General features: G+C 56.6%; 2 protein-coding genes across 2 annotated transcripts; both read right to left on the bottom strand.

Annotated features, from left to right (window-relative positions):
- Positions 1-1,636: 1,636 nt before the first annotated feature.
- Positions 1,637-7,265, bottom strand: SPACDR (sperm acrosome developmental regulator). The gene is made up of 3 exons (XM_026516134.4): positions 6,268-7,265; positions 5,755-6,078; positions 1,637-2,120 (listed from the first exon to the last, which is right to left on the bottom strand). Exons 1-3 carry the CDS (start codon positions 6,319-6,321, stop codon positions 1,887-1,889), a joined length of 612 nt encoding a protein of 203 aa, XP_026371919.1. The 5' UTR covers positions 6,322-7,265; the 3' UTR covers positions 1,637-1,886.
- A 277-nt stretch (positions 7,266-7,542) lies between these two features.
- TSC22D4 (TSC22 domain family member 4) lies at positions 7,543-18,364 on the bottom strand. The gene is made up of 5 exons (XM_026516132.4): positions 17,701-18,364; positions 16,241-17,276; positions 13,777-13,943; positions 8,610-8,658; positions 7,543-8,218 (listed from the first exon to the last, which is right to left on the bottom strand). Exons 2-5 carry the CDS (start codon positions 17,000-17,002, stop codon positions 8,009-8,011), a joined length of 1,188 nt encoding a protein of 395 aa, XP_026371917.1. The 5' UTR covers positions 17,003-17,276; positions 17,701-18,364; the 3' UTR covers positions 7,543-8,008.
- Between the last annotated feature and the right edge of the window lie 1,301 nt (positions 18,365-19,665).

The raw sequence follows: 19,665 nt of genomic DNA, 5'->3' as shown, positions 1-19,665 counted from the left end.
ACCAATGCCACTGGGCCCCAGAATGGTTCCCGGCACACAGGCAGAGGTGAGGAATACTTGGTGATCGAAAGCCCCAGAAATGAGCCACTGTGAATCAGCTTGTTCTGAGGACCCACCTGAACAGGACTTGACTTCATGCTAAACTCAAGACACATTCCCAGCGAAGCCACTTCGTGTACCAAACGCCTGCCCTGTAACGTGTGTGTGTGTGTAACATGTGTGTTACGTGGCCGGTGTGAGCTAGACTCATCAGGTGCATCACTGAAAGCTGCATGACTTATTAAACATGACGTTTCTGTCCCTTGGTTTTCTCCTTCAAAAAATGGAAACAATACTTCATCACAAATCTGTTGTGAGAATTACTTAGAACGAGGCTTAAAAGTAGTCACGGTAGCTTAATAAGAGTGGCTGGTATTCCTGTGGCTGGCAAGGTTGGGGTGCGGGGGACAGCTAACGGGCTCGGGGTAGCAGAGCTATAGGGCTGGGCAGCCTGCTGCAGTTCCGGAATTTTGGGAAAGGCAACCCAGATTCCCAGCAAGGGCGCCTAACTTTTCCAGAACAGAGCGGGTGGGGAGGGGGTTCTGGGGGGGGGGGCGAGTAGTTTGCTGACTTTTCTAGGGAATTGGCTGCGTCCAGCAATCCGTCCCCTTTGCTCCTCACTACCCCCAGCTTTGCTCACGCCCACCACCTTCTCGCTAGTCACACTAGCTCCGCGAGCAAAACCCAGCGGCTCGGCCAACCGCACCCTCCCTCCTCCTCCCCCTCTCCCGCTTCCCCGGGGCCTGTGCTGGCATCCCGTCCTCCTTCCCCACTGCACCCAGAAGCCCTGTGAACACTGAAATTTCCCAATTTTGCACTCTTGCGAAACAGCCCTGCTTCTCATCGGGGAGCCACCTCTGCGCCTTCGTGTGGCCGCGCAAGCGGGCGTACTAAGTCCGCGAGGGGACCTGCGGCTCCACGGTCTCCCCTCGTGTTCCCTCCCCCCACCCCCTCGTGTTGCCTCCCCCCACCCACGCCCCAGGAGCCAGGCCGACACCCTCATGAGCAGCAGGACGCTCGGCCCTTGGGCGCGGACGCGCGGACGCTGCCCCAGGCCCCGCCTCCCCGGCTCCCCCGCCCCCGGCGCCTCCCGGAACCCTGGGAGGTGTAGTTTTCGGCCGCTCTCGGCAGGGGTGCGGCCAACAGGGCCTGCGAGCCTTCCCCACCGATGCGTGTCCGGCTGCCGCTGCGTCAGTCTTCAGACCCCCTGACCTCGCTATGGGGGAGCCCCAGAGCGCCAGAGGGGCGGGGCGCGTAGTGTCCCGCGGGTCTCGTTCGCTGCAGGGCCCTGGAAAAGTCCCTTAACCTCTGCAAAACGCCCCGTCTTTGTAGGATTGCCAGGGAGAGCCGGGGATCAGGACCTGAGAGGCGCCTCGTGTCTTCAGTAAAGGGGAGTTGCTGGCCTGGCAGAGCTGCCAAAGGCAATCAGCCCCTGAAAGTGGGTTTGGGCCCCAGGGGGCCCTGGACGTGGGGATCGCCCCCCTCCCCCAGCCCTCAAGTTACTCCCACACATATTTGGGCCAGCCCCTGAGGCGCCCCTCCCTGCCCCACCCGAGTTCCCCTCATTGCCTCTGGCTAGCCACAACACACTCTAGGGTTACTCAGAAATATCTGATATTTATTTCCCAACATTTTGATAATTTCTTTTTTTTTCTTTTTTTTTACAAATTGAATAAAAAGAATGAAGGGGAATAAGTGGGACCCCAGGCCTGGACTTGGGCTCCCGATGAGAGGTGACAGTATGAAAACTTCTCCTCACCCACAACTCCTGGCCTGCTGCCCTAACCTCTCCTATCAACCTTACCTAAGAGTGAGGAGGGGCTTTTTGGAGGATGTGGGTTTCCCCCCTAGAGGGGACTCCGGGCATCCTGTTTCAGGCCCTGAGCTGAGTCAGGTTGGGGGCCAGTGTGGGCCCTGATGTGGCGCCGCCTCCGCCTCTCCTGTCTGCGGGCTAGTTGTCGTAGCTGTTTGCGGATGGCCCACAGTACCAGGTACACTTCCCGCAGCATCTCAGCCTCCGGCGTCTCCAGGGGGGACCCAGACCTCATCTGGGAGGAAATGGAGGTAGAACTCACAGAGGACTAGGAGAGAGAGAGAGAAGATGTGCACATGTAAATAGCTTGGTCCAGGGAGAAATCGCTGGTGCAAACCATTGCCAGATGAACAGCAAAGGCTTGTCCAGTGCCACCGCCTCCTTCAGGAAGCCTTCCTGGGCTGCATTAGGTGTTCTTTGTCTCTACCCTTGTGTTTGCCTCAAAATTTGGCATGTCATACTCTCTTTGTTCTGCAGACCTGTTTTCAACACTGGAATTCGAGCTCCTGAATGACACGCACCATGTCTCACCCATCTTTGAGTCCTCGCTAGGGTTTCATGGAGATTGTGTTAAAATGAAGGGCAAGGTCGGGGTGCCTGGGTGGCTCGGTCCGTTAAGACTTCAGCTCAGGACATAATCCCAGGGTTCCGGGATCAAGCCCCATGTGGGGCTCCCTGCTCAGTGGGGAGTCTGCTTGTCCCCTCTCTCTGTGTGCTTGCTCTCTCTCTCAAATAAATAAATAAATAAATAAATAAATAAATAAATAAATCTTAAAAAAGAAAAGAAGAAGAAGGCCAGAATGGCCCCCTGACCTCCATCTCCAGTCCAGAGCTCCCTCCTCACCTCCAGGCCTGTATATCCCACTGCTTCCTAGATATCTCCATGCAAATGTCCCACCGACATCTCATCTTGTCCCAATGCCCTCAACTCACCACTTGCCCCCCTAAGTCTGCTCTTGCTCTTTTACTCTCCATCCCAGTGCATGGCTCCATCCTGCTCTGACTCCTGTCTCTCCCTCCCCCTTCACCGTCATCCAAGCAACAGGCTGGTGCAATTCTAACTCTTAAATACGCTGCCTCTCCTCTTGTCCTTTTCTGACCCGCCCATCACAGGGCACCAAGTGAACCTTATTCTTAGTGCTGTAATAATTCATTCAAGGCCAAAATAAGTTGGTTTGGTAGTGATCTAGACACTTCCCTTTTTAAAATTACATTTTTGACTTTGAGATTAATTGTAGTCATATGCAGTTGTGAGAAATACTAGAGTCCTCGTATTCCCCCCAGTAGGAAAATCTTGCGAAACTACAGTATAGTATCATAGCCAGGATACTGACAGCGATACAGTCCACCGATCTTACTCACATCTCCCCCTTTGCTTGTACTCATTTGTGTGTATGGGAAATTCTACCCAATTTTATCTCACATACGCAGGTTCATGTCACGGACTGTCACAGTTAACACACGAAACATTTCCATCATCACAAGAATTCCTCATGTTGCCCTTTTATAACCAACCTATCTGCTAACCCCCAACCCCTAGTCCCTGGCAATCACTAAACCACTAATCAAGTCTCTATTTCTATAATTTTGTTATTTCAAGAGTGGTATATAATAGAATCATACTATATATATATATATATATATATATATATATATATATATATACACACACACACATATGTGTATATATATTATTACACATACTATTACACATACTAACACACATGTGTATATATATTATACATACTATTACACATACTAATAATATATTTATTATACATACTATATATATAATATATACACGTGTATATATATTATATATACACATATATTTACATATATTACATATATGTGTATATATAACATATATAATATATATGATATCATATATATATATATAGCCTTTGGGGATTGGTTGCTTTCACTCTGCATAATTCCTGAGACTTGTCTAAGTTGTCAGGTACATCAATAATTTGTCTCTTTTTATGGCTGAGAAGTATTCCACGGTATGGACACATTACAGTTTAACCATTCACCCACTGAAGGACATCTGGGTTGGTTTTGGCTATTACAAATAAAGCCGCCCTGAACATTCATGTGGAGGTTTCTGTGTGAACATAAAGTTTCATTTGTCTAGGATAAATGCCAAGAGTATGACTGCTTGGCATATGATGATTGCAGGTTTAGTTTTATAAGAAACTACCAAACTGGGGCGCCTGGGTGGCTCAGCTGGTTAAGCATCTGCCTTGAGCCCAGGTCATGGTGTCGGGGTCCTGCGATCGAGCCCCGTGTCGGGCTCTCCACTCAGCAAGGAGTCTGCTTCTCCCTCTCCCTCTGTGCTCTCTCTCCCTCCCTCTCTCTCTCTCTCTCTCTCGCTCTCTGAAATAAACAAATTTAAAAAATCTTAAAAAGAAAGAAAGAAAAGAAACTACTAAACTGCTTCCAGAGCGGCCACGCCACAACCTATGAGAGCAGGCGAGCTTTCTAAATCTGTTGTGTCTTACGCCAGTTAGAATGGCAAAAATAGACAAGGCAAGAAACAACAATTGTTGGACAGGATGTGGAGAAAGGGGATCCCTCCTACATTGTTGGTGGGAATGCAAGTTGGTACAGCTACTCTGGAAAACAGTGTGGAGGTCCCTTAAAAAGTTAAAAATTGAGCTACCGTATGATCCAGCCATTGCACTACTGGGTGTTTACCCCAAAGATACAGACGTAGTGAAGAGAAGGGCCATATGCACCCCAATGTTCATAGCAGCAATGTCCACAATAGCTAAATCGTGGAAGGAGCCGAGATGCCCTTCAACAGATGACTGGATTAAGAAGTTGTGGTCCATATATACAATGGAATATTACTCAGCTATCAGAAAGAACGAGTTCTCAACATTTGCTACAACATGGACGGCACTGGAGGAGATAATGCTAAGTGAAATAAGTCAAGCAGAGAAAGACAACTATCATATGATTTCTCTCATCTATGGAACATAAGAACTAGAATGATCAGTAGGGGAAGAAAGGGATAAAGAAAGGGGGGGTAATCAGAAGGGGGAATGAAACATGAGAGACTATGGACTATGAGAAACAAACTGAGGGCTACAGAGGGGAGGGGGGTGGGGGAATGGGATAGGCCGGTGATGGGTAGTAAGGAGGGCACATATTGCATGGTGCACTGGGTGTTATACACAACTAATGAATCATCGAGCCTTACATCGAAAACCGGGGATGTACTGTATGGTGACTAACATAATATAATAAAAAATCATTATAAAATAAAAAAAAAGAGTTTTACAAGGAAGAAACTTTAAAAATAAAATAAAATAAAATAAAATCTGTTGGTGTCAGTCCTCTGCTCAAATGTCTACAAGGGCTCCCATTGCTCTTAGGGTCAAATCCAAACTCCGCAGATGGCCAACCACTCTGCCTTGTACAAGCTGGCCCTTGGCCCCAGGATTGCCCAAACCCAACACACTGGGCCAGCACCAACCCCCCCGCCCGACCCCAGCCCACTTGCTATTCTGTCTTCGTGGAACGATCCCCCTCACTCCCTCCCCAGTCCACTCCACCCCAAGGCAGCGCCAGTCCTTCCGGTGTCAGCTTCACCCTCTCTTCTGCTAGGAAGGCCTTCTTTGACTCCCCAGGTCTGCTTCTCCTCTGGGCTCCCACAGTCCCTGACCTCCCACGTCACACCCCTGACACCCTGAACCAACAATGCTTCTGACCTTGTCTGGAGCTCCCTCAGTCTGGGTCAATCTCATTCACCGTGTCTCCTTGGTTGCCCGCCTCAGGGCCCGAGAGGCACACAAAAACAAATGTCAACCAAGTGGCCGGAGGGGGGGGGATGAGTCATGGGGGATCAGGGAGGGTGGAAGGAGCCCTGGGAAGCAGGGAAGTACGGTGCTGACCTTCCAGGTGCACAGCCGCCAGCCGCTCTGCAGGGCCGAGACCATGAGCGTGGAGACAGACTTGACAGCTGTCCGCGGCAGCTGCAGCAGGGACCGGCCCCCACGCTTCTGCTCTACCTCAGCCTTATCTGTTGATGTGACCAACGTGAAGGGATCAGCCACCTTGGGGGTCTCCTCAGTCTTGGAGATCTTAGCCTCTTCGCAGGGCTCAACCAACTTGAAAGTCTCGATCACCCTGGGAGTCTTCTCGACCTTCACTACACTTTTCTGGGAGTCATGGTGTTCCAAGACGGCTGACTTAGCTTTGTGTTTCCAGAAGAAAACCTGAGCACCGAGACAGGGGGAGGAGAGACAAGAGAGGGGCACGATGGTTGGCAGAAAGGCCAACACAGAGGGGAAGGGGCCGTGAGTGTCCCCGCCTCCTCCCCCAGTGGGTTTCTGTGACCTAGAGGTCACTGACCAAGCGCCTCCAGCCCAGCACAGCAGGAGGAAGGGGTATTCTCTGAAACTCACCCAGCGAGTAATCTTTTGCCAAATCCACCGGAAGAACCTCATTACCACAGCCATTTCTCCCAATACACGAGCACCAAGTAGGGGGCAGGACAAGCATTTGGTACAAAGGGTGGAGGGGAACAGGCTGCAGGCCAGTGGCCACCACCTGAGGGATCTCTCGGGAGCTTCAGGCACAGCCGAGAAGAAAGAAAGAGAGAATCCAGGGGGAAAGCTTTCACCGACGACTCATCCAAAGTCTTTCCTCCCCTCCCTGAGACAGGGAGAGGAGTCAAAGTGGATGAGAACTCAGAGGAAGACAGAGTTCTAGCCCATTGTGAGAACCTGGGTGGCCCTGACCCCAACCCCCGAGGCCCTTCCAGGACCCGCCGAGCCAATCCCTGCGCGCTCAGCCCTTCTTCCCCCAGGTCCAGGGAAGGGACACTAACATTTACTCAGCGCTTGGTACTCACGGGACATTTCCCACCTATGATGTCATGTAATCAGCACCGCAGCCCCCCGGTAGGTATTTCACCCACGAGGAAGCTGAGATGCAGAAAACACAAAGAACCTGCCCAAGGTCATAAATCTGGGGAGCTTTAGGGTGGGAAGTCCAACCTGGGGCGCCCCCAGGATCCCACTCTCCACGGGTCCCCTTTAGTCTGGAGCCAGGGTGCTCTCGGGCGGAGGCTGCTGCTTTCCCCCCTTCCCCACTAGATGGGGTCCTTCTCCCTACCTGCCTCTGCGGGGCCGGGGCGGGAGTCCGGCTGAGGCTTTCAGGGAGGGGCCCCGCTCACCCACAGGGCCGGTCCTCAGCCAGCAGAGGGTGGAAGCCACGGAGGCCGGCCAGGCCTGGCGAGGGCACCGTGTGCCCGGGGAGCCTGGCCCACACCCAGCGCTGAAACAAGGGGCCCATTGAGGGCCCCCAGCCCCGCCCCCAAGCCGCCACCGGGATCCAGCCCGCAGAGGGGACACACTGGGAAGCTGGGGGTGGATCCTGCGCAATCACCAAAGGCCTCATTGTTTCCCTGCCCCCCAGCACGTGGGCTGATGCCCCCCTCCCCCCCCCACTCCCTCTGCCTTGCCTGCCTGCCCCTTCCCAGGACCCAGGCCTCTGACTCCCTTTGGGCCTTGGTGCAGCACCCCCCCCCAACTCTTTCGACCACTCTAAGCCACATTGCACCTTCCCAATCTGGACAAGCTCTCCAAGGGGGCCCACAGCCTCAGTCTTTCCCCCACAAGTGGAAACGCCACTGCAGGCCCCATCTGGACACAAGCAACGAGATGCCAACCTCCAGATTCAAGTTTCTTCGGATTTTTTAATTATAATTATTATTTTAATAACAACCTGAATCCCAGAACTTGCAGACTGTCCACACTCCCACCCCTGGGCAGAGGAGAGGGAGTACTTTGAGGGAACAAGGTGCGGATGGGGTGTCTGCCAAGGAGACTCCAACCCCCCCAGCCATCTACTGCCAAGGGTCCCAGAACACGGACACCCCGGGAGGGAGGAGGAGGGCCCCCACCTAACACCCCATCCTGAAGTCCTCCCTCCTCCTTCAAGGGCTGGGGATGCCACAGCCCAGTCCCTGGGCGCTAGGGGGAGATTGAGGAAGAGTGGGGGGACAGGCCAATTCTGAGCCTTCAGCTCCCATCCCCAAGGACCAGGAGGCATTAAAGCTGCATAGGAAGAGGGGGCAGGCAGCTGGCACGAGGCCTGGCAGCTGTGGCAGCCCCCAAAGGCACATTGTGAGGGAAGGGAGGCTCAGACGGAGGGCCCGTTGGGCGCAGGGGGCCCAAGCCGCGGGACTCCCGAGGAGGGCAGCTGGGCCAGCTGCTCAGGGCTGGCCAGGGCACGCAGCAGTCCATTCTCCTGTTCCAGCGCGGCATTCCGCTCAGCCAGGTCTCGGATCTGCTCCTTCAGCACCTCCACCTCCTCCCGGACCGCAAACATGAGGTGGGACTTCACCAAGTCCTGGGGGCCCGGGGACAGACAAAGAGTCAGGGGTCCCAGGCCACCCCAACCTCATCCCTGCCCAGTGCCTCGAGGGCCTGGGTGTGAGAGATGGCCCTGCTCCCAAATGATGAAGGATCACTGGAGAAGCAGCAAAGCAGGGAAGAGGCGGCGGGGGAGGTGGGGGTTGCGGTATGCAACGATGCCGGACAGAGACAAGGTCAGGGCTTGAAGACAGAGATGGGGGCCGGGCCAGGGGCCAAGGGAGATCAGGAGTTCAGGTGGAGACAGGAGGGAACCCAGCTGGGAGCGGGTTGGGGAGCTAGGAGTTAGTATTCCCTAATGAGGACAGCAGGGGTGGGGCAGCAGGACACAAGCCGGAACCTCCTGGGACCAAGATGGCTTCTCTTACCATGGCTTGTTCGATCTTGTTGTCAATGCCAATCAGGCTTCCGGAGCCGCTGGAGAGACACAGGGAGTCGAGAGGTGAGGAGGAAGAGTAGGTGCCAAGCCAGGTGTCTGGACACCCCAGCCGGCTGCCTTCCAGGTGCTTCTCAGAGCAGGCTCTGGCCTCCTCCACAAACCCCATTCACTGCAGCCTCCCGCCCACACCCCTGCCTGTACCTGTGACAGTAGAGAATCAGGGAGAGGAGGGTTTTGTCCATCCCCCGGCGGGGTGAGGGCCGCTGCCCAGGCCCCCCCAGGCCCCGGTGGGGTGGGGGTGCAGATGCCCCTCGGATGGGGGATGCTCCCCGAGGTGAGCAAGGAGAGGAGACACAGCCCCTTTTCCGGGGAGGCCCTGGAGCCATCCCCCCCACTCGAGTCTCATAAGATGACACGAGGGACTTGACCGAGATGCCTGGCTGGGCCATCCCCAAGGGAAAGGGCTTCAGACCCCCTCCAAAGAGAGAGGGCTGTATCAGAAGAACTGCCTGGGGGGCTCAGAGCCCCCCGGGGCAGAGCGGGGTCTGGCTGGTGCCAGGCAAGCACAGAGGAGACAGTGCCCAGGGGGTGCTGGTCTGAAAGATATACGCCACCCCCCAGGGGAAAGCCTGGCCGCTATTGGCTCCTCAGGGACACGGGGACCCCCTCCCACCGACTCCACGGTGGGCGGGAATTCCCAGACACGGTCAGTGCCAGTGTCCCCTTCTCACCCTGGCACCAATCCCAGAGCAGAGGGAAGGGGGCAGGCTGAGGGAAGTCAGCTGGTGGGCTGGGTCAGGGGAGGGGCTCTGGGGCCAGAGGCCGGGTCAGGGAGGGGTGTGAAGGTTGAGGGACAGCCTGGCCTCAGGAAGCTACCCCCACCTCACCCCATCCGCCCCTCTGGGCTAATGCTGGCCTCCCTCAAGCCCTCAGCTCCACTCAGCTGGGATGGCGGGTGTTTCTGATATACTTGTCATCTTCCTTGGACTGTAAGCAACCTCCCCCCCCAACCCCCATCCCAGACACAAAGCCCACATCATGGGTGACCCCTGGGGCCTGGCCAGAGAGATTCTCCCACCTCCCATGGTGAACGAGACAAGAAATGAAAAGGTCACCAAAGCAACGAAAACAGCCCCGGAAGACAAGCACAGCCTACGGATCTGGAACCTGGGTCTCAGCTCTGGGGTCTTGGAGGAAACAGAGGCATGAGGAGAGGTGGGAAGGTGAGGCTGGAGGTGGGATGTCGGGAATTGGAGCAGGGGCTTTTAAGATCCTTGGGAGAGAATGACGGGAGAGCAGGTCTGGCTGCAGTTTGTTAAATGGCCAGCAGAGGTCGACTCAGGCCCGGCGGAACGGTTCCCAGGGCCAGCGTCAGGATCCCTCAAGCACATCTTGCCTCTCCGAGGCCAAGGGCCTGCACAAGCCTTTCTGCCTTGCCCTATCCCCCAAGTCTCCCTCTTGTCACCACCCAGGTCTCAGGCTCCTGTCTCACCCCAAGGCTCACGACCCACCCCCGTCCAGCTTCTCCCTCAGCCACCTCAGCGCTGGGGCCAGCTCTCCACCCAGGCCTCCCTGTGCTGCAGGATCGATCCTATCCTCGAGCCCCCAACTTTGCCCCTCTCAGAGCGGGTGGTCTCAACATGCCGCATCCTGCACTCTTGTGCTCCCTTGTGGAGCCCTTTCTCCTGACTGTTGGCTCCAACTCGCTTCCCTGTGGGGGGAATGAGCACTCAATTCAAGGTGACCCTTGGATGAGGCCCTGCAGCCAGGCAGGGAGCACGAGGGAGCTGGGAATTTTCCATTTCCTGTCCAAGCTCTGGGTGCAGAAGGCGCTGACAGGTGGAGTAACCAAGGGGGTGACCAGGCCTGAGAGAGTGGGACAGGGTAGGGTGAGGAAAGGACACTGGGACTCCTCGGGTTGTGGAGGGTGGCGGGCAGGACAAATTTAAAGAGTGGAGGGTGAGCCAGCCAGCTGGAGAGCCAGGGCAGTTTTTAAGCTATTTCAGTCTGAGACACCTGGGTGGAGTCTAGGCGACCACAGGACACACACCCCCCTCCCCCAGTACACACAGACACACAGAGACCAAAGAGGGGAAGATTCACAGGAATAGGAACACCGGCCTTGCTTGGCGGACACTCAGGTAAAGATGCCAAGTAAGTTGTTTGTTCTTGCCAGAAATAAAGGAATAATACAACAATAAACATTTGTTGGCTGATAGATGACTATCTCCTGTTTGTCTAGGGCTGGAGAGTTTTTGACAGCACTTTCCACCTTCGCTTCTAACGTTAACACTTCAAGGGACCGGGACTCCGGCTGGCAACCCAAACCCTCCCTTTGAGAGCCTCCCCCGCCCCGGGGTAAGAAAGCAGCAGGCACTGTGCTGGAATTCCTGGGGGGCAGAGTCAGGACCCCAAGGCTTGCCGCTGACTGGGGGGGATCAGCCCCCACCACAAGCCCAAAAGGCAACTGTGTGCATTCAAACAAAATGCCCCCTCCTTCCAGACACTTGTTACCATCTTCCGGAAAACTGTCACGACTTTAAGCATCCAAGACAATGACTTCAAATGTGAGTGGCGGCCCATGGGGTTGGTCCTGCATGATATGCACAGCTGAGCCCTGCGGGAGGACTCTTGGGTCCTGGGACAAGGGCAGCCCTAGAGGCTGGTCTTCCTTTTTGAAGGTCAAATGAAACAGCCTCAATATGAGGATCAGACGAAGAAGCAGGACACCTGGGAGAGGTGGAAAGGTTCTGATCCTGGGGACAAGGGCCACCAGTCCTGCTCCCTAGCTATGCTCTGAGGAGCCCGCAGGGGATGGGCCTGAGGCCAACAAAGTGGCATCCGGATGCCCTCTCTGTACTACTCTCTCCCGGATCTCTGGTGCCTTTGGGGTGGGGCCAGGCCAGAGGAGGGGGGAGGTGGCTCCTCGCCCAGCTTATAAGAGCTGTCCCTGCCTCTGTCCTGGAGAGAAAAGGCATCCTAGAGATGACTGCCGCCTCCTCTTCTCTTGGGACGTAAGCATCCCAGCAGGAGAATGGAGAACACGGCTTTGGGGTCAGACCTAGGCTCTGAATGTAGTCCCGGCACTTACTAGCTGGGTGACCTTGGGCAAGTTTCTAAAACCTTCCTCCTCTGAGTTTCAGCTTCTTCCTCTGGAAAGTGGGGATCATGGGGTTGCTTTAGTGACAGAAAAGGTAGCGCCTGACCCAAAGGAGGTACTGGATAAATAAATGTACTTTTTCTTCCCCAAGCCCCTGGGATTCATTCCCTATAATGCCTGGATACCCCATGCTGGCCATCTACCCACCCATCCACTCATCCATCCATCCATCCACTTATTCAAGTACCTTTCAACCGCTAGGCTCTGCTGGGGACACGAAGGTTCTTGCCACCCAGGAGCACATGAGCATTCACCATTCACCAGGCACCCTCTGTTCTCCCATCCCCAGATTCTGAGATTGGCTGGCATCCCCAATTCCCCATCTGGGATACAGGCACTTAACTCCCAGCCCACTTTCCCTCTTGAAAGGGAGGTTCCATGCCACTCAGACCTTGTTCTCCTGCCAGTTCTGGGCACACCAGAGAGATGAGGTGGGGGCTATATGCCTCATTCCAGTGGGCCAAGGGGGTGGCCCAACCCAATCCTACCTACTGGCCCAGCAGGGTGGGGCAAGAGAGGGGCTGGGCTAGCCCAGAGCCCCAGAGGCTTGGAGTGGAGCAGGATAAAGGGGAGGCTGGGTGCTTGACCGGTCAGACTGGGGTGTGAAGAGGGGGTGGGACGGAGGGAGGGAAGGAGGGGTGAGCCTAAAGAATAGAGCTGAGGAGGCTCCTGGAGGCAGAGCCTTCTGAGAAGGAGAAGCGGGAGGCTGGGCTCCGAAATCAACAGGGGTGGGGAGGGAGAGGGAGCCCTTGTGCCAGGGAACCTCCCAAGTGGGAGGGAGGATGGGTGGGAAGCGCTGAGAATGGGGGGGGGGGGCAGGTGACTCCTCTGGCCCTGGCCAACCTCACACCTCACACATTCCTGAGAGCTGGGAGCCCAGAAGCAGCACTGCCCTGTCCCATTGCGTCCCTCATTCTCCACGAGCCGCCACCAGCCCCTGGTCCCCCATCCCACTGGCCCCGCCACCCCTTCTCTTTCCTCTCTGCCTCCAGCTCCCCGCAAGGCCACAGGCCCTTTTCTACGTGAGACTTAGTCCCTCATTCCGGGGGTGGGGGGGCCACCCCTTGAGGGGCAGGCAGGAAGGAGGACTCCCTTCTGGAATAGGTCCCCCCCATCACCCACAAAACTCAGGGCTAAGCCCCACCCCTTATTTCCTCCCAAAGAGGAAGTCCCTCCCCCAAGCCTCAAACAGGAAGTCCCACTCCTCCCTCCAAAATAAAAGTGGTGACTCCCCAGCTCTTCTATCAGTCCACGGCCAGAAGGCAGCAGCCTGCCTATCTGACTCGCAATTTCGTTCCTCCCTTTTCAGCTTGCTGACATTCCTATGTTGAAACCTGGCCCTCGAAACAGGAAGTTCTGCCCACCGTGCCTCCGAACTGAACGGACATTCTCCCCTGAATGGCAAACCCCAACAGATCCTGCTCTCCCGTGCCTCCCCTGCATCCCACAACCATCCTGCCCCAGCTTTGGCTTGGCCACAGGGAGGGCTCGGCCCTCCTGGTCTTCCTAGCGCAGAGAACAGAACCTCAGAAATGCGCTTTCTTGGTACTAGAGGTCCTAGGAGCCTCAGTAGTGCGCATGGTCCCTAAGGATACTGCTCCAAAGGCAGGAGTTCCATTCCGCTCAGTAGGGAGAGGGAGGTGTGAACCGGGAGGAGACCCACTCCCTATTCTCTTCTCCAGCGCATTTGCCAGTAAATTCTTAGGGTTGGCCAAATGATCGCTAAATCTGCAAGAGCTCTGGAATTTGACAACAATGACTCCCTTCAAACTCTAAAAAAAAGTCTATGATTTGACAATCCTAAGCCAGGGAGTCCCACCCAGCTCTCTCCACAGAGAGGGAGTGGGTCCCAAATCAACTTTGCCCAGTGGTTGTGCCCAGGCCAGGTTTCCCTGTTGAAGAGGTCGTCTCCAAGTTTAAGTTGGGGGAAGGACACCCACCAGGCAGTTTCATGCGGCTACCCCAGGTGCTGGGTGGGGACCCAGAGCCCACCTACCTATCATCATCGCTGTCCAGGTGGCCACTGATGGCCAGCATGGAGCGGGCCAGGCTGAGGCTCTGGGCTGCTGCTGCTCCAAAGGGGTCTGGAGACTTGTGAACCAGACTGGCATCAGGGAACAAGTAGAAGGCTGGGGAGCTGGGGCGAGAGTCGAATGGGGGCACCTGGAGGCAAGAGGGTAGGAACCATCACGTCAAGGGCAAGAAAGGAACAAGCCACCTTACAACCTGCCTAGTAGCCCGCCTGCCCAGCTCTCCCCACCTACCTCGGCTCTCTTCCAAGAACCCAGGAGTCCTGCCCCAAAGGCCCCCTCTCCCCCAGGTCTGGTGGAGGTACCAGGCAGGTATCAGAAGCAAGGGAAACAGTGCCCATCCTAAGGGCTGGGTGAGCAGCTCCCAGAAAGTGGCCCATGGGGTATCAAAGCACCAGAGACCTGGTCTGCACTCCAGCACCCTTCCACCAGCGGACCCAAGACCCCCCAATCAGGGGCTAATCAGAGGGTGTCTGCCTTCTGTCACCTGACTTATTAAAGCGACTCAAGTGTCACTTCCTCAGAGTGGCATTTCCCCATCATCCGACTAGTGAATTCCACTGAACTGTTCTATTTTTTTTTTTTTTTTTTTTTTTGAGCACCGACTAGTACCTCAAATTAAAGTATTTTTGCCTCCCTGCTGCTGGAAGGTAAGCTCCAGAGGGCAGAGTTTAGAGTTTGTTCAATAGCTATTTGTAGAATGAATGAATCCTCAGAAACTGGTCCTCCTCCCACCCCACTCTATCCATTCTAGCCTCTTCTCTCCAACTTCTCGGATTCAGGATTCAGGTGAAGTTCTGCTCCTGCGCTGGGCCCTGGGGCGGGGAGAGCGGTTGGGTTGCTGAGATGGGGGGGGAGGCGGAGCCTGGGCATGGACCCACACAGCCCAACAGGCGCTGGGGGTGGCTGCAAAAGGGCGGGGGCCACAGGAACAAGCCGCCTCTGTGAGGCCCCAGGAGGCCCCTGCTTCTCGGAAAAGCCAAGAACAGAGAGTCCAGAGTGGTTAGAGGGACAGAGCAGAGGAAGGGGGCCCAGGTGGTGTCCCCCTCCCCCCCGGCCCTCCTCCCAGCCTCTCTCTTGAGAGAGAAGAGACAGGGGGGAGTGTGGAAGAGAGCCAGACTTCGGGGCCAGGAAACAGCAGCACAGATGCATGCACACAGGAAGGGCTGAGGAGGTGGAGAAAGGAAAGGGGTCTGGGGGCACCGAGGAGAGAGGGACGTCTGCAGGCCCAAGGGAAGCTCGGGCAGGGCTTAAGGACACGGAGAGACTGGGGCAAAGGGGGCTCGCTTTGGAAGAGCATGGGGACAGGGACCAGTAAAGGAAAGAGCATCTTCTCCCCTGGGGTAGGAACTGAATGAAAGCTCCAGAAAAGTAGGGGGCGCAGCATGAGAGATGTGAGCTTGAGGCCAAGAGGGGGTGGGGGGAGCCGGTCCTGACCGGTCCTGACAGGGCCCAGACATCCAGTCCCAGGTTATTTTTATACTGTGGTTTGTGCCCAAGGCCAGGAAGGGGGAAAAGTTCTCATCCTCACACTCCCTGCCTTTCCTCCTGAAGTCCAAGGTGTTATTTTCTCCTCCAGGACAGACACATCCATCCCCCACATCCCTGGCTGCCCACCCCCACCCCAGGGACCCAGGCATCCTGCCCCCCAGCCCAGACTTGTTCCTCTTTTGGAGACAGGAAGCAGAAAGAGCAGAGGATTTAACTCTTTCTCCACTGCTTCCTGCCTCTCCCATTCCCTGGTGGTCACCTCCAGTTATCAATAGTGGAGAGGCCTAGATGTGGGGACCAGAGACAGACAACTGGGGGTGGAGAAGACAAACCACCAACCCCCTATCCCACCCAGTTCCTCAGATCCTTGGAGAAATCTGACTTGGGACAAAGCTTGGGGCTGGGATGGGCGGCTAACGGGAAGACAGACCCCCACCTTTGGAATGGCGCTGCCAGGGAGACTTACAGTGGAATGCCTACTTTTTACCCCTCCCAGCCAACTTTGGCAGCTCCTCTCCCAGAGACCCAAGCACCCAGCCCCACCTGGGACTTCCACCCTCAATGCCCCAAGCCAGAAGGGGTGAAACCAAGACAGAAGGTGAGGGCCAAAGTGAGGAGGCCACAGCTCTGTGACAGGGAGACAGCACTGGGCTATATGGAAATGGAGACAGGGGCCAAAGGTAACAAATTAGAGGCCAAAAAGAAAGAAGGTGCAGAATGTAGGGGAAAGGGGAGCCTGAGAAAGAAAACAAGGCTGTGGGAAGAGTAGGATGGACTTCCCAGGGAGAAGGCAGGAAGAGAAAAGAGGGGCTGCCTGACCTGACAGACAAGGAGTATGGAGGTGGAGGCAGGAAGGCCAAGGCTGGAAGTTAGGCCCAGGCTGAGATGAGCAGGCGCCGGCCCTCAGGTGTCTCCCCCACCGCCGAACCCAGCTCTTACCTGCCCCATCTCCTCTGGAGCAGCCAACTCCATTCTCAGCCGCAGGGCTCCATCCTTTGATCGGGACAGTGGAGGGGTCGCCGATGCTGAGCCCCCAGCCTCCACTTCCACCCTCAGGGAGGGCAGAGGCGTGGCAGCCCGGGACGTGCCAGCGCTATCCCCAGTCCTGGGCTCTGGGGGGCGCTGCTGGGGTGGGGAGACTGACAAGGGGGGTGTCTCCACCTTGGCCTTGCCAGGCACCGCCAGCTGGCCCAGCCCCCCAGTGAAGGAGCGGGCTTGAGGTCCAGGGGAGGTGGGGGGTGGACGGAGCCAGGAGGTGGGGCCCTGAGACAGGCCTGGCTGCGGGGTCGGGGCACCAAGGCCCAAGCTGGCCAGCTCCAACCTGGAATCCAAAGATCTGCCCCCAGTGCCTCCCGAGGCCCCTCGAACTCCCTCCAGGAGCCGGCTGAAGCCAGGGGTCTCCAGGTCTCTCTCGTAAACATCCACACACGTCCAACGGCCTCGGCGATAAGGCTCTCCCAGGCCCTGGGGCAGCTTTACCACCCGGAAACGGGAGGCGGGGGCCCCAGGCGGTGGGGAGCCATTCCGGGGGGTGCTCTTGCCCCCTGGCTCGGGGTTGGGCTCCCCGTTAGGCACACGGGGTTGGGGCCCGGTGGGGGCCGGCAGGGCAGGGGGCTCTGAAGCCCCTGGGCTCCCTGGGCCCTCATAGTCCGTGGTGACGCTGGTGATTTGGAAACTACTCTTCTTCTTGCCCCCACTCATGGTCCCTGGGGCTCAGGACTCGGCCAAGGTGGGCGGGGGGCGCAGCTGGGGCTCCTCGAAAGGGCTCAGGCACCCCTGGAACAGGGGGGCCACATGGCGGGGGCATCAGGGCCCCTGGGGACATCTGGGTCCGACATGGCAGGAGGGCCTTTTGGGAACTGGGGGTGCCTGGTTGGTGAAGGGAGCACAGGGCAGGGGAGGTGGCGGGAGGTGGGGGCAGGGGCAGGTTTTTCCTGCCGCTGGCGCTGCCCAACTCCAGAGCTGAGTTTGCAAACTGGAAAAAGAGAGAGAGAGAGAGTGTGTGTGTGTGTGAGAAAGCAGTGGGCAGGCCACCTCCGGGGCTTCCTCTCTGGGGAGCAGGATGGGGGAGGAAGGGGAAACCACCAGAGACCCAGAGACAAAGAGACAGGCAGAGAGGACAGAGACCCGGAGATCCCAGCGGTCCCACAGAGTAGGAAGGGGCAGCCCAGATCCGAAGTTGGGCATTTCTGCTCTGGGATTCAGACTCACAGGACCCAGTCACCCGACAGCAGGGGGGCTCCAGGGCCTGGGCTGAGCTGGGATGAAGCAGCCCCTCAGCCTGGCCCCGTCGCCGAGAGGCCTCTGCTGGGTGTCCAGGACCCCGCACCCCAGCTGCCCCATCCCTGGGGCAGGCCCTGCCCCGCTGCCCCGGCGCCCCGCCCAGCCCAGAGCCCTACCTCTCGGCCTCGGCCACCGAGCTGGGCCGGGGGTCCCGGCCGCCTAAGATGTCGTGCTGTCCTTCCCCTGGGGCCTCTTGGCCCCAGCAGCGTGGGGGGCGCAGGCGGCGATCAGAGGCTGTCCAGTTCTCTTCGGGGGCCGCACTTCGTCCCGCAAGGCATCTCAGTAAAAAGTTTGCTCTCCGGGAAGGAAGGAACCCCCGCCTCCTTGGTGGAGCCCAGGCGCGGCCTCTGAAGCCCCAAAGATCTCCGGACCCGTGCGGGAAGAGGCGGCTCTGCCCCCCCACCCCGAGCCTCCAGGTGGAGCCGCCTGGGTGCTTGGGGCGAGTGGGTCTCCCGAATCTCCTCCGCGTGGCACTGCTGGCTCTCCCTCCGCTCTTCAGCTCCTCTCGCTCCGGTCTCTCTGCCTTTCTCTTTCTGGGCTGTTGACAACCCCCACACCAGGAAGTCCTGCCTCCCCGGGCCTGCTGACTGCTCCTCTCCTCCTCCTCCTCCTTCCCCTCCTCCTCCGCCCTCTCTGCCTCCTGGGGCTCCCGGCCAGCTGGCCCGGGGCCAGGCCCGCCACCACCGCTGCTGGTGCAGTTGCTGCCGCTGCTGCCGCTGCTCCTGGGGCCCCGAACGGGCTTAACCCCACACCTGCTGGGCCCGAGCCCAGCGCTTCCTCGGAGGGAGGGGCTGTGGAGGGCGGAGTGAAAGGGGAGGAGTTTGCAGGGAGGCCAGGGATTCCCTTACTTGTAGGCACTTGCTGCCATTGGCCTACCGAGACGGAGAAGAGTGGGAGGGAACTTACCACCAGGGGCTCTGCTGGCTGCCCGCCACCCCATAAGCAGCCCGTACGCGTTAGGGGGCTGCTCCGCTGTTATTGTCATCTCTTCACTGGTTTTCACTGTAACTCTATGAGGCGGGTACTGTTACTCTCTCCTGGCCTTATTTTAAAAAGTGGGTTATGGTGACAGTTTGCAAACAGGCCCCCAAGTAGAGAGAGAATAGGAAGGACTCCCAGGTCCCCATCGTGCAGTTTCAACAGTGATCAACTCACAACCAGCCTTGGTTCATCTCTACTGCCAATATCTTTTGTTGTGTCGTGCTGGAGTATTTGAACCAAATCCCAGGCACCGTACTATTCCCTTTCTTAGATGTGGATATTGAGACCCGGAACGTTCAGAAAGGCTGTCAGGGGTACAGCTGGAACATTCTACACACTCAGGTGTGCCCTTGTCTGGCCCCCATACAGAGAAACAAAGAGATGTGCTCAGAAATGTGCTGACTAGCACTTTCTCTCCAACCCTGGTCACATAGACATATATACATAATGTACACACACTCCCCCACACAGATGCACCCGAGGACACACCCGGCGGGCCCAAAGCACCCCACTTCTCCCATGCCACCCCTCCTTTGCTACTGGAGGATCTGCATACACCACGAAGGGCCTACTGTGTGCTTGGCATGAAAAAATTAACCTCCAACGGCCATTTTCTCTTTTGTGGCACCCTCAACCAACAATCTGAGCAAAAGCAGGGTCTAACGGCCACATCTGCCTTCACTCCTAGCTTCAGAAGGGAATGGATTCTAATCAATTTTGGTCAAATGGAACTACTCTTGAGCACTCTGAAAATTCCTCATATTCGTCTGCTTGACATAGTTATCTCACTGATTCTCAAAACAGTCCGGGGCAGGGATGGGGTCGGTTTTGAACTCCTGTGTTTCTGCTGATGAAACAGAGGCTCACAGGCGTTCAGTTTTCTGCCTGAGGCCTCAGAGCTAGTATTTGATGGCATCGAGACTAGGAATGGGCTGACACAACCCTCCTTCTTCAGCTTTAGCTCATGGAAATTTTTAACCACTCTTTAGGGTTAGGGAAAACAAAATGATGCCTCCTGCCTCCACGTTTATGTATTTATTCTGAATTTCTTTGTTAAAATGCACCTACTCCTTCCTCTCTCCTTTCATTGTAACAGTGGC

The sequence above is a fragment of the Ursus arctos genome, unplaced genomic scaffold (assembly GCF_023065955.2).
Source record: "Ursus arctos isolate Adak ecotype North America unplaced genomic scaffold, UrsArc2.0 scaffold_2, whole genome shotgun sequence".
NCBI lineage: Eukaryota > Metazoa > Chordata > Mammalia > Carnivora > Ursidae > Ursus > Ursus arctos.
This window is presented reverse-complemented; position numbering and strand designations above follow the sequence as displayed.